The sequence below is a fragment of the Hippopotamus amphibius genome, chromosome 8 (assembly GCF_030028045.1).
Source record: "Hippopotamus amphibius kiboko isolate mHipAmp2 chromosome 8, mHipAmp2.hap2, whole genome shotgun sequence".
Taxonomy (NCBI): Eukaryota; Metazoa; Chordata; class Mammalia; order Artiodactyla; family Hippopotamidae; genus Hippopotamus; species Hippopotamus amphibius.
Genome location: NC_080193.1, coordinates 3,827,634 through 3,853,973, shown reverse-complemented (window position 1 = coordinate 3,853,973; position 26,340 = coordinate 3,827,634). Strand labels below are relative to the sequence as shown.

Here is a 26,340-nt window from a genome sequence, read left to right as displayed (position 1 = left end):
GGGGACATCCCTGGTGGCGTGCTAGTTAAGAATCCCCGCCTGCCAATGCAGGGGACACAGGTTCAATCCCTGGTCCAGGAACATCCTACATGCTGCAGAACAACTAAGCCGGTGCACAACTACTGAGCCTGCGCTCTAGAGCCCCTGAGCCACAACTACTGAGCCCTCGTGCTGCAGCTACTAAAGGCCGTGCACCTAGAGCCCATGCTCCACAATAAGAGAAGCCACCACAATGAGAAGCCCGCACACCACAACAAAGAGTAGCCCCCGCTCGCCGCAACTAGAGAAAGCCTGCGCACAGCAACAGAGACCCAACACAGCCAATAAATACATAAAGCAAAAAGACAATATATAAACTTGGAGAAGGTAATCATGGTATTTATACTGACAAAGGATTAGTATTAAGAATACATAAGTATTCTGCCATAACAAAAAATAATTAAAAAAAAAAGAATACACAAAGAACCTCTACTTAATAAATAAAGCAAAAACAATCCAATGGGAAAGTGCAAGAGTCATGAACAAGAATTTCACAGAAGAAACACAATGATGCTTATGGCCAATCATCATATGAAAATGACCAACATCATTGGCAAATGCAAATCAAAACCACGAGACACAGTTTTACCTTTATTTGGTTTGAAAAAATGAAAAGTCTGGTAATATCAAGTGTTGAAGAGGATGTGGATCCACAGTATCTCTTATACATAACTGGTAGGAATGTGAGCTGGTGTGACCATGCTGGAAAGCAGTGTGGCCTTACCTCCTAAAGAAGAACATCGCAGGCTCTGCAGTCCAGTAATCCCACTTCTAGGTATCTACCCAAGAGAAATTCCTATAAATGTACAACAGGAAACATGCATAAGATTACTCAAAGCAAAAACCTGGAGACAACCCAAATTAATTAGATGAATAACTGTAGTATATTCACACAAGGCAGTATTTACAGTAGTTGAAACAAATGAACCACAGCAACATACACTGCAGATAAATCTTAGCAATATAATACTAAGTTTATAAAAAGCAAGTCAGTCCCAGCAGGTTACATACATCATGATATTCTTTTTATACAGTTAAAAACAAGTATCTAAAATATATGTATATGAATACACATAGAGACATATACACACACACTTAAGACTACTTGAAGCTGCAATAAAATTATATTAAAAGGAAAAGAAAGAACTGATGGACCCAGGAGCCCTGCCAATGGCTACCTGAGAAGAAGATGGATTGGTGAGTTTTCCCTATGGTTAGATATAGATTTTGTCAGGATTCTACCTTTTGTTTAGGTGGCAAGGTCGCATTAATACAAGCAGGCCATGTAAGGATCAATGTACCAACTATTATGATTAATCCAAAACTATGCATCTGAGGTCCAAAAAAGGAGCACTATGAAAAGAGAAAAAACAAGATAGATTTAAATCCAACATATCAGTAATTACATTGTGTTCCCATTATAGTTATAAGCTTTCAGACAAATTTTTAAAAATCAAACAATATGTGGTTTATAAGAAATACATCTAAATAAGAAAGATTGGAATAAAAGGATGGAAAAAGATATGTATACATAGAAATACTAACTGAACAAAAGCTGCCTTCAGCTTTAGTAATATCACAAAACAGATATTAAAACAAAAAGACCAAAGAGGGACAAAATGATAAAGGTTCAATTTGCCAGGAAGATTTTAAATTTGAATATATCCTGTACCTAATAACACAGCCCCAAAATACATACAGCAAAAGTTGACAGAAATATAAGGATAAATGGACTAGTTTACAATCAAAGTGGGAGATTTTAACATACCTCTTTTAGTAATGGATAGCAGAAGAAAAAAAAAAAAGTCTGGAGGACACGTTTGGGCAATAGAACCTTCAGGACAGTTGTGGAACATTGCGCTCAGCAACTGTGGAAAACGCAACCTCTCTGAACACATGAGGAATGCCTGCAAAACCTGACCATACACTGGGCCACAAAACAAACTTCAAAGAGATGAAATTATGCAAAGTACACTGTCCAACCCCAAAGCAACTGTGCTAAACATAAAGATGACTAGAAAAATGCCCATATATTCATACACTTAAATATATTTCCAACTAACCCACAGGACAAAGAAGGTATAATGAAAATTAGAAAATACAACTGCATGATAATGAAAATAATACATAACAAAAATGGTAGAATGCAGCCAAAGCAGCAGTTGGAGAGAAATGTATAGCCTTGAAATGCACATATTAGAAAAGAAACATGGGAAAATACAGAGCTAAGCATCTATCCCAAGAAGTTAGGAAAGGAGCAGCAAAAGAAACCCCAACAAAGTAGAAGGAAGACTATATAAGCAAAATCAATAAAGCAGAAAAACCTAAAATAGGATCAACAAGGGACTTCCCTCTGCCAATGCAGAGGACACGGGCTTGATCCCTGGGCGAAGAAGATCCCACATGCCACGGAGCAACTAAGCCCATGATCCACAACTACTGAGCCTGTGCTCTAGAGCTGGTGAGCCACAATTGCTGAGCCCACGTGCTGCAACTACTGAAGCCCGCAAATTTGGAGAAGTATAACGTAGCAAAAGAGATACAGATCGGTGGAGCCTGCAAGGCGCAGGGAGGAAAGGGCAAGATGGACGCAAGGCTGGGTGTAGGGGTTCAGGGGTGGAGTGGACATGCAGGAGGGGGAGCAGAGGGGGCGCCAAGCGCATCCTGGCCGCTCACCCTGCGGGGCCCTACAGGGACAACGCAGAGAACATGTACTACTTCTCGGAGCTGGCCCTGACCCTCAACGAGCATGAGGAGGGCGTGGCGCCCACGGACAGCCGCTTGAGGCCCGACCAGCGGCTGATGGAGAAGGGCCACTGGGACGAGGCCAACACAGAGAAGCAGCGGCTGGAGGAGAAGCAGCGCATGAATCGGCGCCGGAGGCTGGAGGCCTGCTCACGAGGCTGCGGCACAGAGGAAGGTGAGGCTGGTGGGGAGGAGGCCCCGGGAGTGAGGAGAGGGGCCAGCTGGAGAGGGGACGGGGTCTCCCACTAACTGGGAGGAGCTGAGGGGAATGAAGCTGAGGGGGAGGGAGGGGGTTCCCTGGGGTCAGGGAGGGGTGCTGGAGAAGGGGGACACCCCAGGAGCAAAGAGAAGGGACAGGGAGTGGTTTCCTGGGGCGCTGGGAGGAGACAGGCCTCCCACCCACCTGCCCACTGTGCCACCCGGCAGAGAAGGAGGCTGAAGTGTATGTGCCGCTGTGGTTCGAGAAGAGGCTGGACCCGCTGACCGGGGAGACGGCCTGCGTGTACAAGGGTGGCTACTGGGAGGCCAAGGAGAAGCAGGACTGGCACATGTGCCCCAACATCTTCTGAGCACCACCCCTTCCTGCAAATACAGGCGCCTGCACAGCCTGGTCCACCTTCTATTTAATGCACTCAACTTAGTCCTCAACAGTGCTCCCACCCACCCCACCTTTTCCCTCTGTTTTTTAATAACACTCTTTTGGGGCTCCCACCTTGGAAGGAGGAAGTGCTGACCCGGGTTCTCTCCAGCCCCCAGGTGCCCCGGGTCTCCTGTGCCCCTTCATCATGGACTTGGGCCCCATGAGGACCCCCAGCTCTAGTTTCCACAACTCAGGCAGGCTGGCCCGGGCCCTGGGCTGCCCCAGTCACCAGCCCTCCAGGGAGGAACTGGCCCCCTCCCAGGGAGCTGCTTTTGACTTTTTTAGAAAAAATGATCTCCATTTCTTTCTAGCCAAGATGTTTAGTAAATATTTTTAGTACAGCACTTGGTGGACAACTTTCTAAGTGTGCTTTCTTGCCACAAAAGTGTCCTGGCAAGAGCCCCTTCTTTTTAAGACATCAGGAAGCCAGACAGACCCCTTTGAGTCTGGGGCATTTTGTAGCTCAAACAGCAGGGCCATTTGTATCTGAGCTGCCTGCCCCCCAGGAGCCCAGAACCCCCCAGAGAAGGGAACCAGGGGGCCACCCTGGCCCAGGAGAGCACAAGTCAGCTGTCTCGGGAGCTACAGCCCCACCGACGGTGGGAGGGGGGCACGGAGAGCCCACCATGTGGATTTGAGGACAACAGCCCCTGCCTAAGTCCTGGCCATGCTGGGGCTGCTCCCCAGCCCCAAGGAGGCCAGGGGCCGGGCCTGCAGGTGCTCCTGCCACAGAACCAGGCCCCAAATCAGCAATAAGAACCAACCCTCAGCTCAGCCTGGGCTGATGTCCTGGGCACCAGAGAACCCTGCATCCCCCCTCTGGGGTGCCCCATCTCGGCGCCCCTGAACTCTTTATTTGCCTGATTTATATATATGATATATAAATACATATAAAATAGCTATTTTGCTTAAATTTCTATGGTATGTAGAAGTGAAAAAATGATGAAGACAGGGTGCTCCTGTCTGAGTTTGGCCCTCCTGCCAGCTGTGCCCCACCCTCTCCTCACACCCCCTTCCAATGGCTTCTGCCAACCATGGGGGAGACTGGACCCCTGTGGCCACTGTCCCAGCCCCTCAGAACTCCTACTCAACCTTTCACACTTCAGTTTGGTCCTGAAAATTCATCACAGGGTTTTACTTTCTACTCCAGGACTGGTTTTGTTTTTATAAAGAAACAGTAGCGAAAACACCAACGTGTGAAATGCCTTAGGGTGCCCACTGGAGGGCAGGCGGGCAGCCCCATGAGGCCTGCGGCAGAGCTGTTCAATGTTCCTTTTCTCAGAACTGTTTGTGAGTGAGCACCTTCTGACCAGTAATAAAAAACCTTGGATTTGAAGTTTTCCATGGCCCTGTCACTGAGTCTGCCCGTGACTGGGTGGAGGAGGGCTGACCCTGGAGAGCAAGTGACAGCCCACAGGTGGCTTGGGGGAGGGGCGTGGGGCTCTAGTCTGCTCAGTGCCAGGAGCAGGCACTGGGAAGTTAGTCTGGATGGGGCAGGGCAGGGGTGGAAGACCTGGTGGGACAGGGTCTGGGCCAGGAAGGCTGCAGAGGGCTGAGGTGGCACCTAGCAGAGGGTCACTTTGGCCTGGGGCCAGACCGAGGCCCTCACCACTCTCCACAGAGAACACTGGCCCTGGTGAGTTCTAGAGTTGCTCAATGACCATGACCTGGGCCACTTCTGTGGCCCCAGGTTGCCAAGCAACTTATATCACTAGCTCCCAGGACCCAGCCAAGGGTGGCTGGTCTGGCCCAGTGGGTCCTCCTCCCACTGCCAGCACTTCCAGGTGACAGGATGGAGTGGGACAGGGCACCACAGGGGCATCAGCCAGGCTCTAGCCATCTGTCCCAACACCCCAGTGCTGTGGGATCCAAGGCTGGCACCGCACAAATCCTTCCTTAACCAGGGCCTTAACTTTCCCATATGTGGGGAGGCAGGCACTGGTGAGTCGCAGCCAAGGTGCTGGAAGGACAGCTCTCACTGGAGAGAATGGCAGGGGGTGAGGCCACCTAGGATGGCCCTGACCCAGGAGGCAGTGGAGGAGGATCTGCCAGGGGAGGGAATGGAATATGAGAATAGAATTTTTGTATATCCAAATATGACAACAGCAAATCGATCCAGCCACCAACAAAGAACTGATAACCCCAAACTGGTAAACATGCCCAAGTTAGTTGTACACAGAAATGCAAGAATGGGTCAAAATTGGGAAGCTTTTAATTGTAAATCATTCGTTACACCAACCAGTTTAAGAGGGACTTCTCTTTCTGGATAGTAGGCTAGGTGCCTGGATTATCCTCCTTTGTGGAAAACTAGACATCTTGGATAAAATTTTGAAACACCATAAATGCATCCATGAGCTGGAATGAATATAAGGAATCCTCAGGCCAAAAATTAAGTGGGTATTGAAACCTGGGGAGATAAGATCTCTGAAGTCTCCTCACAGCCATTTACTGAGCCTAAGTTTTCACCGCCTCAAGTGACCTGCCTGATATAGGGCATCCAGTTGGAGATATTCTCCCTAAAGCTGGGCCCCCAAAGGGCTATACCTTCAATATAATGGTGAACCAGTAATAAAATACAAGGAAAATTGCTTGTCTTAAAGGTTAATCATAAGCAGAGCAGAAAAAAAAACCCATAAGAATTTGTAATCAGGAGCAGACCGTCACTTGGCTTCACAGCCCAAATACATGTCATCAGGATGGGCCAATAAAACCTCTAGTAGAGAATACAGCATGGTCCCAAATTGGCAATGTCCCCAGTCTCATGAAAGAAATAAATCCTCTCTGCAGGCTCTCCCCTTCATTCCAGACCTTATGGAACCCCAGATGTGAAGCTGCAAGGAACATGAGCAGCTCAGAGTATAACATCTCCAAACACACAAGGAAATACAACACACAAATTGGCATAAACCATGGCCAACAGAAATAACAGCAGAATCAGACATAACAAAACTACTTGATGTAGTGAAATTAACAAGCATAATATAAAATAAGCATGTTTAACATATTTATAGAAACAGAAAGGTGGCTTGAAAATGAGTATGAAGCATTCAAAAACACTAAAGAACCTACAGAAATTGAAAAATATCACTAAAAATAATAATTTTATAGCAGATTACACATGAAGAGAATACTGGTGACACGGAAGTGAGATCTGTGGAAAAGTATCCAGGTGGGAGGATGCAGACTTCACGTCTCCCCACAACTAGGCCAGCTGCCCGACATCAGTGGGGGACCTCGAGGCCCAAGAAGACCAGAGGAACCCCTGAGAAGGACATGAGGGGGAGGCAGTGAGGGGAGGAGAACTGAAGGCCGGACAGGAGCACAGGACTGGTGCCCCTGAGGGGTTGCTAGGGGAGGAGGGAGGTTCCAGCCTGCAGAGACCCTCGGGGTCTCAGAGGATCAAGGGGGAACGCGTCTAGGTTTCCCCTGCTCAATTGTCCGGGAGGCCTCCTGGCCTCCCTAGCCGGGTCCTCTGCTCTCTGAGGCCCCCCTTCAGGTTAGGGTTAGCCTGGGTCCTAGGGGTGTAGGAGGGAGAGAGGAGGGGGGAAGAGGTGGAGAGGCATACTGGTGGGGGGACCTTCTGAGATTGGAGGACCAGGGGAGGCATGGAGGGCCTTTCCCCTGCCCACTTGGGCCTGGGAGGCCTGCTGGGCTCCCAAGCCTGGTCCTTCTCCTGGGCCCTCTCTGGCTGTGTGGGTCCTACGGGTATGGGAGGGAGGAAGGAGTGGGGAAGGGGAAGAGCAGCAGACAGTGGGGTGGGGGGATCCTACAGGACCGGAAAATCAGGGGAGACTCCAAGGGCGATTTCCCTACCCACTCGGCACCAGGAAGCCTGCTGGGCTCCTAGGGCTGGTCCTCAGCCCTCCAAGGGCACCTCCAGGCTGCTTTGGTCCTAGGAGCATAGGAGGGAAGCAGGGGAGAAGAGGAGAGGCAGATGGGGGAGAGGGGCCCTCTGGAATCAGAGGATCAGGGGAGGCGGGGAAGGTGTTTCCCCTGCCCACTGGCCTGGGAAGCCTACTAGGCTCCTAGACCTGGTCCTTCACACTCCAGGGCCCCCTCCGGCCTCGTGGGACCTAGGCGAGTGGGAGGGAGAAGGGGGAAGAGGAAGAGAGGCAGACAGGGGACCCTCCGGGACTGGAAGATCTGGGGAAGCGCCAGGGGCGTTTCCCTAGCCCAGCCAGCCCCAGAAGCCTTTGGGTTTCCAGGTCTGGTCTCCTGCCTTCCAGTGCCCCCTCCAGGGCACTAGAAGGTCCTAGGGGCATAGGAGGGAGGGGGCAGAGAAGAAAAGAGGCCAAGGGGGAGGGACCTTCTGAGATCAGAGGACTGGGGGAAGTGCCTAGCATTTCCCCCACCAACTAGGGCCCAGGGAGCCTGCTGGGGTCCTGGACCTGGTCCTCTGCCCCCAAGACCAGAGGCACTCCTGGGCTCCTCCTGCCTCATTGAGCCTAAGCCCTACTCCCCACCACCCCTAGGGCCTTTTCTGGCCCTGTGGGACCTAAGTGTAGGCCCTGCCCACTGCCTAAACCCCATCCCTGCCTAAGACCCGCCCCCACAGCCAAGGCCTTTTCTGGCTTTTTTTTTCTTCCCCCCTCCTCTTTTTTGCTATTGCAGTTCTCTTTTACCTTCCAGTTGTTGCTTCATCTATTTTTTAAATTTTTTCTAACGCATCTGTTAGTTTTCTAATCTTATGGTATTTTTTTATTTTGCTATCCTTCTGCTCCTTTTTTTTTTCCTTTTTTTCCTGCTCTACGTGGCTTGCGGAATCTTGGTTCACAAGCCCGGGGGTCAGGCCTGAGCTCCTGCGGTGGGAGCTCTGAGTACAAAACATTGGACTAACAGGGAACCCCAGACCCCAGGGAATATTCATCAGAGTGAGGTCTCCCAGAGATTCTCACCTTAGCACAAAGACCCACCTCTACTCAACAGCCTACAAACTCCAGTGCTTGAAGCCTCAGGCCAAACAACCAGTAAGATACGAACAAAATCCTGCTCCCCCCCCCCCCAAAAAAAAGAGATGACAAAAAAAATACGTCACTGACAAAGGAACAAGGTAAAAACCTACAAGACCAGGTAAATGAAGAGGAAATAAGCAACCTAGCTGAAAAAGAATTCAGACTAATGATAGTAAAGATGATTCAGAATCTCGGAAATAGAATGGAGACATGGATGGAGAAAATATAAGAAATGTTTAACAAAGATCTAGAAGAACTACAGAACAAACAAACAGAGATGAACAACACAATACCTGAAATGAAAAATACACCGGAAGGTATCAACAACAGAACTGAGGCAGAAGAACGAATAAGTGAGATGGAGGACAGAATGGTGGAAATAACTGCCAAGGAAGAGAATAAAGAAAAAAGAATTGAGGACAGTCTCAGAAACCTCTGGGACAACACTAAACACACTAACATTTGAATTATAAGGGTGCCAGTAGAAGAAGAGAAAAAGAAAGGATCTGAGAAAATATTCAAAGAGATTATAGTGGAAAACTTCTCTAACTTGGGAAAAGAAATAGTCTCCCAAGTCCAGAAAGTACAGAGAGTCCCATACAGGATTAACCCTAGGAGAAACACACCAAGACACATATTAATCAAATTAACAAAAATTAAATTCAAGGAAAAATATTAAAAGCAGCAAAGGAAAAGCAAAAAATAACATACAAGGAAACCCCACAAGGTTATCAGCTGATTTTTCTGCAGAAACTCTATAGGCCAGAAGGGAGTGGCAGGATATGCTTAAAGTGATGAAAGAGAAAAACCTACAACCAAGATTACTCTACCCAGCAAGGATCTCATTCAGACTTGATGGAGAAATCAAAACCTTCACAGACAAGCAAAAGCTACAAGAATTCAGCACCAAACAAACCAGCTTTACAACAATGCTAAAGGAAATTCTCTAGGAGGGAAACACAAAAGAAGAAAAAGACCCACAAAAACAAACCCAAAACAATTAAGAAAATGGTAATAGGAACAGATATCGATAATAACACTGACTGTAAATGGATTAAATGCTCCAACCAAAAGACACAGACTGGCTGAATGGATACAAAAACAAGACCCACATATATGTCGTCTACAAGAGACCCACTTCTGACTTAAGGACACATACAGACTGAAAGTGAAGGGATGGAAAAAGATATTACATGCAAATAGAAATCAAAAGAAAGCTCGAGTAGCAATACTCAGATAAAACAGATGTTAAAATAAAGACTGTTACAAGAGATAAGGAAGGACACTACATAATGATCAAAGGATAAATCCAAGAAGAAGATATAACAATTATAAATATTTATGCACCCAACATAGGAGCACCTCACTACATAAGGCAAATGCTAACAGCCATAAAAGCAGAAATCGACAGTAACACAATAATAGCAGGGGACTTTAACGCCCCACTTACACCAATGGACAGATCATTCAAACAGAAAATAAACAAGGAAACACAAGCTTTAAATGACACAACAGACCAGACAGATTTAACTGATATTTGTAGGACATTCCACCCGAAAGTGGCAGAATACACTTTCTTCTCAAGTGCACATGGAACATTTTCCAGGATAGATCACATCTTGGGTCACAAAGCCTTGGAAAATTTAAGAAAATTGGAATCGTATTAAGCATCCTCTCTAACCACAATGCTATGAGATTAGAAATCAATTACAGGAAAAAAAAAACTGTAAAAAACACAACTACATGGAAGCTAAACAGTGCACTACTAAATAACCAAGCAATCACTGAAGAAATCAAAGAAGAAATTTAAAAATACATAGAAATAAATGACAATGAAAACACCATGACCCAAAACCTATGGGATGCAGCAAAAGCAGTTCTAAGAGGGAAGTGGATTCAATCTCACCTCAAGAAACAAGAAAAATCTAAAATAAACAATCTAGCCATACACCTAAAACAACTAGAGAAAGAAGAACAAAGAAAACCCAAAGTCAGTAGAAGGAAAGAAATCATAAAGATCAGAGCAGAAATAAATGAAATAGAAATGAAGAAAAGAATAGCAAAGATCAACAGAACTAAAAGTTGGTTCTTGAAGAAGATAAACAAAATTGATAAACCTTTAGCCAGACTCATCAAGAAAAAAAGGGAGAGTACACAAATCAATAAAATTAGACATGAAAAAGGAGAAATCACAACTGACACTACAGAAATACAAAGGATTACAAGAGACTACTATAAACAACTATATGCCAATAAAAAGGACAACCTCGAAGAAATGGACAAGTTCTTGGAAAGGTACAATTTTCCAAGACTGAATCAGGAAGAATTATAAAATATAAACAGACTTATCACAAGTATTGAAATTGAAGCTGTAATAAAAAATCTTCCAACAAACAAAAGTCTGGGACCAGATGGCTTCACAGGCAAATTATATCAAACATTTAGAGAAAAGCTAACACCTATCCTTCTTAAACTCTTCCAAAAAATTGCAAAGGGAGGAACACTCCCAAATTCGTTCTATGAGGCCACCATCTCTCTGATATCAAAACCACACACAGATATCACAAAAAAGGAAAACTACAGACCAATATCACTGATTAATTTAGATGCAAAAATCCTCAACAAAATACTAGCAAACAGAACCCAACAACGCATTAAAAGGATCACACACCATGATCAAGTGGGATTTATCCCAGGGATGCAAGGATTCTTCAATATACACAAATCAATCAATGTGATACACCATTTTAACAAATTGAAGAATAAAAACCACATGATCACCTCAATAGATGCAGAAAAAGCTCTTGACAAAATTCAACACCCATTTATGATAAAAACGCTCCAGAAAGTAGGCATAGAGGGAACCTACCTCAACATAATAAAGGCCATATATAACAAATCCACAGCAAGCATCATTCTCAATGGGGAAAAACTCAAAGCATTCCCTCTAAGATCAGGAACAAGACAAGGATGTCCACTCCCACCACTACTATTCAACATAGTTTTGGAAGTCCTAGCCACAGCAATCAGAGAAGAAAAAGAAATAAAAGGAATACGAATTGGAAAAGAAGAAGTAAAACGGTCACTGTTTGCAGATAACTATGCGTAGAAAATCCTAAAGATGCCACCAGAAAAATACTAGAGCTCATCAATGAATTTGGAAAAGTTGCAGGATACAAAATCAAGACACAGAAATCTCTTGCATTCCTATACACTAACAACAAAAAATCAGAAAGAGAAATTAAGGAAACAATCCCATTTACCATCACACAAAAAGAATAAAATACACAGGCATAAACCTACCTAAGGATACAAAAGACTTGTACTCAGAAAACTACAAAACACTAATGAAAGAAATCAAAGATGACATGAACAGATAGAGAAATATACCATGTTTTTAGACTGGAAGAATCAACATAGTGAAAATGACTATACTACCCAAAGTAATCTACAGATTCAATGCAATCCCTATCAGGTTACCAATGGCATTCTTCACAGAATTAGAACAAAAAATTTTACAATTTGTATGGAAAAACAAAAGATCCTGAATAGCCAAAGCAATCTTGAGAAAGAAAAATGGAGCCAGAGGAATCAGGCTCCCTGACTTCAGACTGTACTACAAAGCTACAATAATCAAGACAGTATGGTACTGGCACAAAAACAGAAATAGAGATCAATGGTACAGGTTAGAAAGCCCAGAGATAAACCCACACACATATGGTCACCTAATTTATGACAAAGGAGGCAAGAACATACAATGGAGAAAAGACAGCCTCTTCAATAAGGGGTGCTGGGAAAACTGGACAGCTACATGTAAAAGAATGAAATTAGAACACTACCTAACACCATACACAAAAATAAACTCAAAATGGATTAAAGACCTAAATGTAAGACTGGACACTATAAAACTCTTAGAGGAAAACATAGGCAGGACACTCTATGACACAAACCACAGCAAGATCCTTTTTGATCCACCTCTCAGAATAATGGAAATGAAAACAAAAATAAACAAATTGGATCTAATGAAACTGAAAAGCTTTTCCACAGCAAAGGAAACTACAAACAAGACAAAAAGACAACCCTCAGAATGGGAGAAAATATTTGTAAGTGAAGCAACTGACATAGGATTAATCTCCAAAATACATAAGCAGCTCATACAGCTCAATACCAAAAACACAAACAACCCAATCCAAAAATGGGCAGAAGACCTAAATAGACATTTCTCCAAGGAAGACATACAGATTGCCAACAAACACATGAAAAGATGCTCAATATCACTAATTATCAGAGAAATGCAAATCAAAACCACAATGAGGTATCACCTCACATCAGGCAGAATGGCCATCATCAAAAAATCTAGAAACAATAAATGCTGAGAGGGTGTGGAGAAAAGGGAACCCTCCTGCACTGTTGGTGGGAATGTAAATTGATACAGCCACTATGGAGAAGAGTATGGAGGTCCCTTAAAAAAACTAAGAATAGAACTACCATATGACCCAGCAATCCCACTACTGGGCATATACCCAGAAAAAACCATAATTCAAAAAGATACATGTTCCAGACTTCCTAGGTGACACAGTGGGTAAGAATCTGCCTGCCAATGCAGGGGACACAGGTTCGATCCCTGCCCCAGGAAGATACCACATGCCGCGGAGCAACTAAGCCTGTGCGCCACAACTATTGAGCCTGCGCTCTAGAGCCCCTGAGCCACAACTATTGAGCCCATGTGCTGCAACTACTGAAGCTCACGTGCCCAGAGCCCGTGCTCTGCAACAAGAGAGGCCACTGCAATGAGAAGCCTGTGCACCACAAGGAAGAGTAGCCCCCACTCGCCACAACTAGAGAAAGCCCGTGTGCAGCAACAAAGACCCAACATAGCCAATAAAATTAATTAATTAATTAATTTTTTAAAAGAGATACATGTTCCAGAGTGTTCACTGTAGCATTATTTACAATAGCCAGGTCATGGAAGCAACCTAAATGTTCATTGACAGATGAATGGATAAAGAAGATGTGACATATATATGCAGTGGAACATTACTCAGCCATATAAAGGAACGAAACTGAGTTATCTGTAATGAGGTGGATGGACCTAGAGTCTGTCATACAGAGTGAAGTAAATCAGAAAAACAAATACCGTATGCTAACGCATTATATATGGAATCTAGAAAAACGGTATCAATGAACCTAGTGGCAGGGCAGGAACAGAGATGCAGATGTAGGGAATGGACCTGAGGACACTGTGGGGAAGGGAAGCTGGGACGTAGTGAGAGAGTACCACTGACACATACACACTACAAAATATAAAATAGATAACTAGTGGGAAGCTGCTACAGAGAACAGGGAGATCAGCTTGATGCTTTGTGAAGACCTAAAGGGGTGGGTGGGATAGGGAGGGTGGGAGGGGATAGGGGGATGTATGTATACATAGTTTCTGCTGTAAAACAGCTGATTCACTTTGTTGTACAGCAGAAACTAACACAATACTGTAAAGCAGTTATACTCAATAAAGATGAAAAATTTTTAAGAAAGAAAAGTATCCAGAAAGCAATAGACACACAAACAGGTGAAAAGTGTAAAAAAGTAGAGAATAAAGTGAGAAGGTCCCACATGTGTCTAATCAAAATGGAACAGAAGTAATCCTTGAAGAGTTAATGACTAAAAAATCAACTTTTGATAGGAAACACCAATATACAGAGTCAATTCCAACAGATTCTAGTCAGGGTAAATAAAAAAGACATCCACAGCTAAATACAATATAGTGAAATCGCAAGACCTTTAAAACAACAAAATTTTAAAAGGAGCGAAACTTGGGCAGAGGATACTTTGAAAGAGCATTAGAGAGTTCATTGTCTTCTCACCACCAAAGAAGACAATGAAGTGATATCTCCAAAGTAGAAGAGAAAATGTTAGTATCCCCAGTGAAAATATCTTTCAGGAACCAAAGGAAAATAAAGACATTAACAAAATGTCTTACTAAAACAACACTGGAACTTGCGGTTCAGTGGTTAAGACTCCATGCTTCCAATGCAGGGGGCTCAGGTTCAATCCCTGGTTGGGGAACTAGATTCCACATGCAGGCCGAAACTAAGAGCCCGCATGCTGCAACTAAAAGATCCTGCATGCCACGATGAAGATCCCACACACAGCAACAAAGATCCCGCATGCTGTAACTAAGACCCAGCACAGCCAAATAAATAAATATTTTAAAAATAAAAACAATAATAAATGGCTTATAGAGTTAGACGTTGATGAGTTAAGTATTATGTTATGTAAAAGATACTGAGGAACAGGAATACTAAATTTCCAAAACAGAGGAAAAACACTGTATGCGGGAGAGAAATTTTCAGTCAATCTAAAAGAAAACAGGAAAGGAGAGGAAAAAGGAATGCAGACCTGCTGGAATAAACATTACAAAATAAGAAGATGGAAATCAGTTAATAACCAATGTATTAATAATTACACAAAATTTAATTAAGTTAAATGCTTTGGGTAAGAACAAAAAAATATCAAATAAAAACAAAATCCAGCTATATGCTATATGCTATTTACAAGAAAACACCTAAAACATAAATACACAGACAAGACACACTTTGAGGCAAAAAATATTACTAGATGTCAACTTTTAGAAAATAAAAAAAGCCACTTTATAATGATAAAAAGAAAATTTATGGAGTTCTAAAACTCATAGGCACCTAATAATATCTCAATATAAAGTAAAATGGACACAAATCACAAGGAGAAATAGATAAATCCACAATTGGTAATGGAAGATTTTAACATATATCTCCCAGTAATGAGAGCTCAGACAGACAAAAAATATCAATGTGGGTCCAAACACCACAACTGACAAACCTAGTGTAATGGACACATACAGGGAATTACACATAACTGCAAAATACATATTTTTGAAATGTACACAGAACATTAGCCACATACTTGGGCCAGTTGTAAAGCCTCAACAAATTTCAAAGGACTAGCATATAGACCACATTCTCAGATCACAATGAAGACAGTTCAAAATCAGTAACACAAAGTTAATTAGAAAAAACAACCATATTTGAACATTAAGAAATATGCTTTTAAATAACTCATGGATCAAAGAAGAAAACAAAAATCAGAAAATACAGTTAAAAATTAAAATATTATATACCTAAACTTATAGGACACAGATAAGGCTGTACTTAAGAGGGAAATTTATAGCCTAAAAGCTTATGTTGTAAAAGAATAAAGGCTAAAAAATAATTAACTAAACATCTAATTTGAGTAGGAAAATGAACATTAGGATAAACCCAAAGGACACATAGGAAATAAAGATCAGAAATTAATGAAAGAGAAAACAAACATATTAGAAAGGGCCAAGAAAGCTGAGGTTGATGCTTATAAAAACTAAAATTGACAAACTTTAATGACAAGGAAAATGGAAGGAGGAAATGGATGAACCCAAAAGACAATACTTGGAATGAAAAGAAGACACAGAGAGAGAGATGTTACAGATATTTTAAGGATATTATGAACAACTCTGTAACAATAGCTTTGAAAACTGAGATAAAATTGTAGAAAAATAAAACTTAAAATTGACTCAAAAATTAGAAAAACCAGAATATTATAACCATTTTTTTAAAAATGGTATCAATTAAAAAAGTCTCCCCACACATATACACACAAAGCTCCAGACACAGCTGACCAAGGAATAATCAACCTTACAAAAAACTATGCCAGAGGGAAACTCCCCAACTCATTTCTTGAGGCTAGCATAACCTGATCACCAAAACCTACCAAGGACAGCATGAGAGAGGAAAATTACAAACTAGTGTCACTCACATGTTGGTACAATTTAAAAAAAATATTAACAAATCTAGCAATATGGAAAAATTATAATCACTCCAGAAGTACAGGGTTAGTTTAGCCTATGAAAAACTAACTGATATAATTCACCACATTAACAAAGGAGAACACCGAATGGTCATCTCAATGGATGCAGAAAACACTTGAGAAAAAATTCAACATGCATCCATGACATTTAAAAGAAAAACATGCTTAAAAATAGGAATAGAAAGAAACTTCCTTAATCTACAAATGATATCTACCAAAAGGGGAAAAAAGCTTTCTCTGTGAGATAAGGAACAAAAGATACCCATTTTTACCCTTTACATTCAACACTGTATTGGCAGTCCTAGCCAATGCAATAAGGCAAGAACAATATATGAGGTATAAGAACTGGCAAAATTATCATTGCTCTCAGATGATGTATGAAAATCCAAAAGAATCTAAAGACAAAACAGAATAATCAATATATAAAAAATCAATTACATTTTTTATTTACTAGCAACAAACTGTCAGGAAATGAAATTTTAAAAAATATCATTCACAAGAGCATCAAACATCATCAGGTGGGTCCTTCCTGGTAGCACAGTGGTTAGGAATCCACCTGCCAATGCAGGGGCCATGGGTTCAATCCCTGGTGCAGGAAGATCCCACATGCCGAGGAGCAACTAGGCCCGTGCTCCACACCTACTGAGCCTGCACTCTGGAGCCTGCACACAACAACTACTGAAACCCTCACACCCTAGAACCCATGCACCACAACTACTGAGACCACATGCTGCAACTACTGGGGCCCGCACACCTGGAGCCCGTGCTCTGCAACAAGAGAAGCCACACACTGAGAGCCCATGTACCGCAACAAAGAGTGGCCCCTGCTTGCCACAACTAAAGAAATCCTGCACACAGCAATGAAGACCCAATGCAGCCAAAACTTAAAAAAAAAAAAAAAAAGTTAAAAAAAAAAAATCATCAGGGGACTTCCCTGGTAGCGCAGTGGTTAGGAATCTGCATGCCAATGTAGGGGACACAGGTTTGATCCCTGGTCTGGGAAGATCCCACATGCTGTGGAGAAACTAAGCCCGTGAGCCACAACTACTGAGCCCATGCACTGCAACTACTGAAGCCCACGTGTCTAGAGCCCATCCTCCGCAACAAGAGAAGCCACCACAATGAGAAGGCAGCATACTGCAATGAAGAGTAGCCCCCGCTCGCCTCAACTAGAGAAAGCCCATGCACAGCAATGAAGACCCAACACAGCCACTAAATTAATTAATTAAAAAATACTTTTAAAAATCATCAGATACCTAGGATACACAGGTACACACACAGTAACAAAGGACATCCAAGACTTCTAAAGGGAAAATTACAATACTTTGTTGAATGACACTAAAGAAAGATCTAAATTAATGGAGTTATACCATCGTCATGATTTGGAAGACATAAAGATATCAATTTTTGATGACATACAATCAATTCCAATGAAACCCCTATACCTTTTCTCATGGAGCTTGATAAAATGACTGTAAAATTTATATGAAAAAAAAATGCAAAGGACCAAGAATAGCCAAGATGCTCTTGAAGCATAGAAAGTGGTAGGACCAGCTCTACTAGATATCAAAATTTACTGTAAAACTATAATAATTAAATCAATGCAGAAACAGATTCATACATATATGAACATGATATACAAGAGAGGTTGCGCTGTAGATTAATGGAGAAAGGTAAGACTTTTCAATAAGGGGTGTAAGGACAATCAGGAAGAAGGAAGGAACAGGAACTCTACTTCATAACATACACAAAAGTCAATTTATTATAAAAGGTCTATATGTAAAAGACAAAACTATCAACACTTTAGAAGACAATACAAAACAATATCTTCCTGACCTCAGGATAGGGAAGGATTTCTTAAACAAGTTACAAGAAATGCAAACTATAAAAGTAAAGACTGATAAATTAGTCTATATTAAAATTCAGAACTTCTCATCAAAAGACTATAAAGAGAGAGTTAAAAAAAAAAAAGTACTCCAGGGACTTCCCTGGTGGCACAGTGGTTAAGACTCCATGCTCCCAATCCTTGGTCAGGGAACTAGATCCCACATGCATACTGCAACTGAGAGTTCACATGCCACAACTAAGGAGGCTGCCTGCCACAACTAAGAAGCCTATGTGCCACAACAAAGGAGCCAGCAAGCAGCAACTAAGGAGCCCGCTTGTTGCAACTAAGGAGCCCACCTGCCACAGCTAAGACCTAGTGCAACCAAATAAATACATACTTAAAAAAAAAAGTATGCCAAAGAGTGAAAAATTTTGCAACACAGATAACTTATAAAGAATTTGTATCTAGAATATGCAAAAATACAAATCAATAAAAAGACAAAAGAATAAAAAAATGGGCAAAAGTCTTGAGCAAACACTTTATCAAATAAGAAATTCAAATGGACAATAGACATGAAAAGATGTTTAATCACAGAAATCAGGTAAATGCAAATTAAACCGTAAAGAGAAAACACTACACACCCATCAGACTGGCAAAAAACAAATCAAGTCTAGTAATATCAACTGTAGGTCAGGAAGTAGAGGAATGAAGCACTTAGTGCCAATGGCCTGTAAATTGATACAACTGCTTCTGAAAAGAATTCAGTATTACCTAGTAAAGTTGAAATGGGCAAGGCCTAAGATGTAGCAAGTCTATTCCGAGGATTATGCCTACAACAGCAGACATAAATATGAATGTCCACAGATGTCCTGTAATAGCAAAAAGCTAGAAACAACCCAAATGCCAATCATAGAGACATGAATTTTTAAAACTGTGGTATGATTAATAAATCAGATGACCAATACAAAAAATAAAAATAAAAAAATAAAAAACCCGTGGTATGTTTCACTGTAGGGGTAATTCGTTTTCATTACTGTACAGTATTCAGCACTACTGTAGAGTAATGAAGATAAATAAATTACAGCTACACTCAACAACATGGGCGAATTTCCGGAACATAATACTGAAAAGAAAGCAAATGGCAGAATAGTACATAAAATGCCCATTTAAGTTCAAAAACAGGCAAAACAAAACAATTATTTAGAAATACAAACTAACAGGGTGAAGTTTTAAAAGAGCAAACAAAAGATAAACACAGAATTCAGGATTGTGGTTACCACTGAGTAAGGAGGAAAGGGGAAAGTACCAGGAGGGACACACAGGGCTTTATAAAGTAATAATAATGTGTTTTCTTAAACCAGGTGATGGATGGGCACTGCATATTCTTCTTACCTTAGAAATATTTTATAAATACAGTATTCTTTTGTAGCTGCTCAATGTCTAATAAAAATAATTGCTAAAACAGCAACTTAAAGGAGAAAAACCCCACATGATTTTATCAACAGATGCTGAAAAGGCACTTGACAATGGGGGACAGGGATGGGGAACTCACAACCCACACTTCATTCTGGGTAACTGGTGCCCCCTGGTGCTCAACTCAGACAATACTGGCAGCCACGGCTTAGTCCCAGAAGCCCCAAGCTTAAAAAACAAGACAACAGCAACAACGAAAAGCAGAAAAAACTCTGCACACTTTAAAGACCAGTCCCCAAAACCAACAGACAATATTCTGCTCAACCCCAACATGTGGATTTCCATCCTCATCAGAAAAAAGACCTGGATGATTAATTATTCAACATTGTTTCACAGGTTCAGCAACTAAACTGGCATACTGGCAAATTTGCACATTTTATCCATAAAATACAAGTTTATTTTTAAAACTACCAGAGTTCATAAGATAGAAAAAAATCATATGAAACAATTTTCTTTCCTATATATTAACAATCAGGAATAGAGATGGGGGAAAATCCCATTCACAATAGTGACAGAAAACATAAAACAGGAATAAAATAAAGTTACAGAACCCATATGAAGAAATAACAAAATCTTATTGGAAGATCTAAAAGGAGTCAAACAAATGGAAAACCATTTCATATTGTCTAGGGAGATTTAAAATTATAAAAATGTAAACCCTCCCATAACTTACATCTAAATTTAATGCAGTTATAATTTAAATCCCAATGGAACTTAGGGGAGGGGGGCAGGCAGGGATGGGAGAGAACTGGATTACATGATTTTAAATTTCATGTGAGGGGACTTCCCTGGTGGCACAGTGGTTAAGAATCTGCCTGCCAGTGCAGGGGACACAGTTCCATCCCTGGTCCCAGAAGATCCCACATGCCGAGGAGTAACTAAGCCCGTGCGCCACAACTACTGAGCCCACGTGCCACAACCACTGAAGCCCAGGCGCCTAGAGCCGCTGCTCCACAACCAGAGAAGCCACCACACTGAGAAGCCCACACACCACACGAAGAGTAGCCCTCGCCCCCTACAACTAGAGAAAGTCTCATGCACAGCAACAGACCCAACACAGCCAATAAATAAACAAACAAATAAATAAAAAAAATTTTTTTAATTTCATGTGAGAAGAAATTCTAAGAATAGCCTGGAAAAATGTTTTCATTAGAAAAACAGCGAGGGAGACTGATCTATCTCGATGCCGATGACGCCCCTAATGCTAAGACCTCACCCCTGCATCGGAATCACCTGTCCAGCTGGTAACAGGATGGATGTCCCCACTGGCACATGGAAGGGTCATCTCAAGCCCAAAAGGTCCAAAACCAAACAGAATGAATATAAATAACGACCAAGGTGGTTCATGTAATAACGACCAAGGTGGTTCATGTAATAAATGGGGCTGGCACAAGTGAATTTCCATCTGGAAAAACCAAAATCAAGGTTTGACTCCTGCCTAACCGCTGATACTAAAATATTTCCCACAGGGAGTGGAGGCTGACACACACAAAAACTTTAAAACAGTGCAACAAAATGCAAGAGAACGTTTGGGGCTGGGTAGAGGAGGAAGGATGTTCTTAACATGATAGGAAACCCCCAAACCTTTCAAGAAACGCCATAAAGCAAGCCAAGGAAAGACACACCAGTAGAAAAGAAAATTGTGAGCCGAAGCCGTGAAACCCAAGAGGCCTCAGGTGCTCCGCCTCAGGTCCCGAGAGACGCGGGCTGCACCTTCAGAGGAAATTACCTGGAGAAGATAATTCAAAATGTAACACATGCAGCTTCTTTTCCAGGTCCTGTGTCTTGCAGATGAAAAAGCGCCACACCATCCAGGACATTTATACAAAAAAGTTTTCTGTGGCGACCAAAAAAGTTGGAAAACAACAGGGGGAAAAGTTTCGCCTGTGGCCGCGCTTCACACGCGGACTCCACCGGAAACTCTCCCCACTTCTCTGCTTGGGGTCTGAGCCGGACACTGGACCCCCAAAGCCTCCCGCTGGCCCTAGGATGTGGGACCCGCAAGGCCTCCACCCCCGGGCCTCGAAACCCGGGTTTGGTCGCGGCGCCCTCCTTCCCCCCGGCGGAGGCGCGCAAGCCCTCGCGCACAGCTCGGGCACGTAGGCGGGCTCGCCGCCTTCCCACGGCGCATGCGCAGGACGCAGAGCGCGAGCCGCGCAGCCACACCGCGCAGGCACCGTTGTGCGACTGCCTCGAGGCCCCGGAGGAGGTTGCGAGGCGGCGCCCTCCGCATCCCGGAACCGTTGGCGACCTGGGAGAAGGCAGGCGCCCAGATGGGACTTGAGCGTTGGACACCCCCAAAGCCTCTGGAGAGAGATGGCCGATGAGGCCGGGTCTTGGCTGCGTCCTCTGGGCCAGGTGGGAGTTTGCAGCCAGTCCTTGTGCTGTGTTGTGCTAGCTGATGATTTAGTGTGAGGAACTCAAAACTTTTCCTTCTGATAATTAGGGGTTCTCCTCGCATCGCAGCGCCCCCAAACGCGGGTAGTGCCAGATTGGCTTAAATGGTGGGGAGCTGGGGAGGGGAGTGAGAGCCCAGAGCTTCAGCAGAGGAAGAAGTGGGGAAGGAAGGACCGTGAATTCAAAGTGGTGGATTAGAGCTGCCCACAACTTCCTAAGAAACCTGCAGTTGCTCGGGCAGGAAGTGGCCCCAGAGAATCCCATGGAAGCATTTCATTAGAGTCTAGAGGGGACAAGAAAGGAGGGATGTGTCCGTCAGTGCCTTCCTTTCTACGTGGTCCAGGTTGGCCTCAGTGGCATGGGCTCCCCTACTTCCAGGCTTTGGCTGGAAGCTGCTGAGAAAGCCCGAGCCCCAGGAATTAGCAGAGGCAACCTCCCCGTGCAGCCTGAAGGAGGCTGGATGGAAGCCCCACCCTCCTCACCTCGGGATACTGAACTGGGCTGGTTGGTTAGAAGACCATGAGGATGACCATGGGGTAACACCCCACAGGGGCCAATGTAAGCCGTGTAAGGCCTACAGGTAGCAGGGAGGCCAGTGGCTCTTGGAAGCAAAGATAAGGTGTCAGGGCAGTAAGGGCTTTGGGCCCCATTCCAACTGAGACCAGCTCAATTATTGGCCATCTATATGGGCCTCTGGATAAATTTTTGGTGGAGAATTACGGCTTACTAAGCCAGAACACCTCTACTGTCATTCTGCGCCTTTATTTTAGAGGAGCAAAGGGGACCCAAGATGGGGCAGTCATTTGTCTGACACCTTGTGAGCTGAAAGAAGGAAATTTCTGCAGGATCCACAAGGAGTCCTAGTTGGGCGCAGCACATCCCAAATTGCTGGATGAAAACTGCCAGACAGGTTTCGCGACATTCTGGGGGATTGCTGAGTGGGATGTCCCTCGCCAGGCTCTTCCTCTGTCCAGTCTGTGTCTTGCTTACTATGGAGAGGGTGCCCCCAGCAGTGCTGAGGACAGTCGGAGGCCTCAAACAAGGCAGCAGACGATGCATGTTCTTTCTGTAGCTCTGCCTTCTGTGGCCAAGCTGGTTGTCCACCTGCTCAGGGAACCAAGAGCACTGTGGCTGTTCCAAAGGAAGCCTCAGAGGTTCCTTCTCCAAACAAGCGCAGAGTCCTCCAGTTTTGAGGATGTTTCAGACATCTAGGTAACTGCCAACAGGTCCCTTACAGCCGGGCCCACCTGCAGGACAGCCTTTTATCGGGGACGAGTAGCCAGTGGAGGCACTGCCCACTCAGGCCAAACTTTGTGTTCTATGTAAAAGGGAAAGAAGTTTCACCTTTATCTGTTTTAACACTGACTGGTCTGTAGAGCTGTGAACTCTTGCCCAGTGCTTCTTGAACTACAGGTCTGAAAGGCAGTTATGTCTTTCAAGGGGACCTGGACCCAACAAGAGGAGCCAAAAAGCAGTGCCACTCAGACAGGAGGAACCAGAGAAGTTTGTCTCAGTCTATTAACTCATGCCTTTCTTTGGTAAACAAAAATGTCAAGCCCTTGTCCTGACCTAGTAATAGTGTTGATGTGGGGTTTTTAATGCTAAATCCATGGCACACTTAGGGGCGGGGGGGGGGGGGGGGTGGTATAAGGTGAACACTTCCCTGAGGACTAGCCCCTTGTTTTTCATCTGATTTACAAAGTCCCTAACCCAAGGGTCAGAACTACAGCCCTGTCCCAGAGAGAAACACAGCCAGGCAACAAAGATGTTCAACTTCATGTAAATTAATTCAAACCAACTCAAAAATCCATCACTTTTCACCTTTCCGATTAGTAAACAGTTAAGATGGAAGAGACTAGACGGGCAAGTTGGCACTGGGGGGGGGGGGGGGGGGGGGGCGTGGCAAGGAGTACCCTTTTGGTGAGAGTTGAAATTGGGAAGTCTTTTCTGGTATGTATCTTTTCTAGAATTTTTAATGCATCCACCGTCTGACACAGCCATTTCTCTTTGGAATTTATCCTATATAAACACAGATCTGAGTTAAAATGATTAAGTAGATACTTATACACACACACAGATACTCATCACAGCATTTTTCATACACGTTAAAAATCAAATGTCTATAAATGGGACCCCTAAATGACAGTACATCCAAGATGATGAAATGCTGTGTGGTTGTTCAGAAGAATAAAGTCGACCCATGTAGCTCTTCAGAAACAAGTCCCAAGATGCACTGAGAAACAGGCAGAAACAGAACAGGGTAGATATGTAGCTGTGTGCTCAGGATGGACACTCTTTCCAGAGAGAATGAGCATTGGCAGGTGGGGAGGAGAGAGCCTTGTTCTTCATCGTCCAGCCTTTTGCACTGTTTGAATTTTTACCATGTGCACGTGTCACTTGAAAACACACCACACACACAAGTCCCCGTGCCTCCCACTCCTTAAAAACAAGAGTTGCTGCACTCATTCACCTTCTTGCAGCCTTGAACTCAGGACCTTCCTGCCAAGACCGCCAGACCATCTTCTTCTCTCAAGTTGTTAGACAATTCCAGGTAGGTTAGTTATCCAGGACAGGGAAGGGAGAGGAATCCCTGCATCTTATTTTCCCACCCAGGATGGCAGGAGCTCTGCCCGGAAGCAGGCTGCATTCAGCACAGCTGTGGCTGGATTTAAATAGCAAAGTGGGAACACAGAAGTTGAAGCTAAAACGTTTAAGAAATTCAGTATTTCAGTTTCTGTGGGTGCCCAGGACGGTGAAGATGTAAAAGACAAGATGGTGGAGATAAGAATCTGAAGACAGATTAAAGCCACAATGGGGTAAAGAATGAAGGAGGAAGGTGCTGGATTTTACTAACAGAAGAAAACAGACCAAGTTCAGGAATCTCACCAGTAAAAGTTTATAGTATTGCATTTTGATCACAGGTATGTAAATAAAAAACTTGAGTATTACGCTCTGGTAAAAATGCAGAACCAGCTTCCATTTAGATTAAAACAGGTTTGGGGATAAAAATGAACCATATGCTGCCTGTGATGAAGAGAGCAAGCTGGACAGGAGAGAAAACACCATCTCAAGAAACCCTAAGATTCATAGTGAATCTTCCAGAGGAAGAGGTCAGGGCCTCTCTGAGTGGTATTTCCCCCAAAGAGCCCTAGCCCAGGGATGTGGTTTGGAGAAGTCCCAAACCCACAAGTCACGGGCACTTCTGGCCATGTGCACAAGTGGGCGAAGACCTCTGATTCCCATGTGGCCTGCCTCCCTGGCCAGTGCTTCGCAGTCTTCTGCAGTCCTCACAGGGCGGCACATGGCCACTGCTGACCAGAGGTGGGTAGATGCTAGAAACACACCGAGAGGTAATGAATCGCAGACCAGTGGGACAAGGCCACAATTCTTGTGCCTTCAGAAAAGTCCTCAAAGAGGGGGAAGAAGAGAGTCGGGGGAAATCAAACCAGAATTTTTCTAATAGCCATTAAAGAGAAAACTCAGCAACTCTTGCCTTTGTCTTTGACCCTGAGAAGTTGTTTGAGGGACACAGCTGTATGAGGCTGTGACCAGGTAGGAGGGAAGGCATGGTGTGCTTCCTGCAGAGCTGCCTCTGGAGTCCTTGTGGCCCAATTCCCACACCTGTGGGCCGAGGAGCTCACTGACCCCCCTTCCTCCCGTCTGCCCCAAAGCAGGGACCTTGACTGGGCCTGGTGAGGCCAGACAGAGTAGTAGTAAGAGAAAAAGCAGCGGCAGGCTCTCCAGACAGCCGGCACCATCAAGGCAGTTTCACTCCCTGGGACCCTGCCACAACCCGCAGACAAGGCCGCCACCAGATCAGCACAGGGGCTCCTTCACACACTAGGTCCTTTCCTAAATGGAATCCTTTGGAATTCAAACATTCAATGAGTTACCCAGGTCAGCAGTCTGACCAGAGCTGAATCTGTCCATGCCTTAACCTGGACTCAAGTTTTTGAGGCAGGAAACCTCACCGTCCACTGTTAGCTGAGGAAATCTCCAGCAGGGAGAACTTAGGTGGTAGATGGGGAATTTAAACAGGAGGATCTTTCTTCCCCAAGCTGTCTGAATGGTGCCACAGCCAAGAAGACTGACCTCTCGGGTCACCACTCATCCCTGACCTGAGGTAGGAGCCATGAGACAGGGAGCAGCTCAGCGCTGAGCTTCCTCCTGACCGTGGCCCTGGGGGGATCCCCTGGATTGGAGCTCCTCGGGGGGGCACCAGCCTAGGGGGCCCTGTCCCTCCCCCAGTCCTGCCCTTGGAGCCTCTCCAACTTCCAAACGGCGCTGGATTCACCACATCTTGAGGAGCCAAGAGAAGTGGCTCAAATTTGGCATCCTGGTTCTGTCCTTTGCCCAAGAGTCACCAAAAAAATGTATGGTCTCACAGCAGG

General features: G+C 44.0%; 1 protein-coding gene across 3 annotated transcripts in view; it reads left to right on the top strand.

Moving 5' to 3' along the window:
• The window catches only part of OSBP2 (oxysterol binding protein 2), a 158,190-nt gene extending 153,420 nt beyond the window's left edge, over positions 1-4,770 (top strand). Inside the window, exons 13-14 of one of the 3 annotated variants that reach the window (XM_057744131.1) lie at positions 2,733-2,959; positions 3,211-4,770. In XM_057744131.1, the coding sequence (XP_057600114.1) occupies positions 2,733-2,959; positions 3,211-3,353 (370 nt within the window). In that variant the 3' untranslated portion in view covers positions 3,354-4,770. Of the gene's footprint in view, positions 1-2,732; positions 2,965-3,210 lie in introns of all 3 variants that reach the window. The other 2 variants (XM_057744133.1, XM_057744132.1) reach the window with 2 other exon arrangements.
• Positions 4,771-26,340: the final 21,570 nt, after the last annotated feature.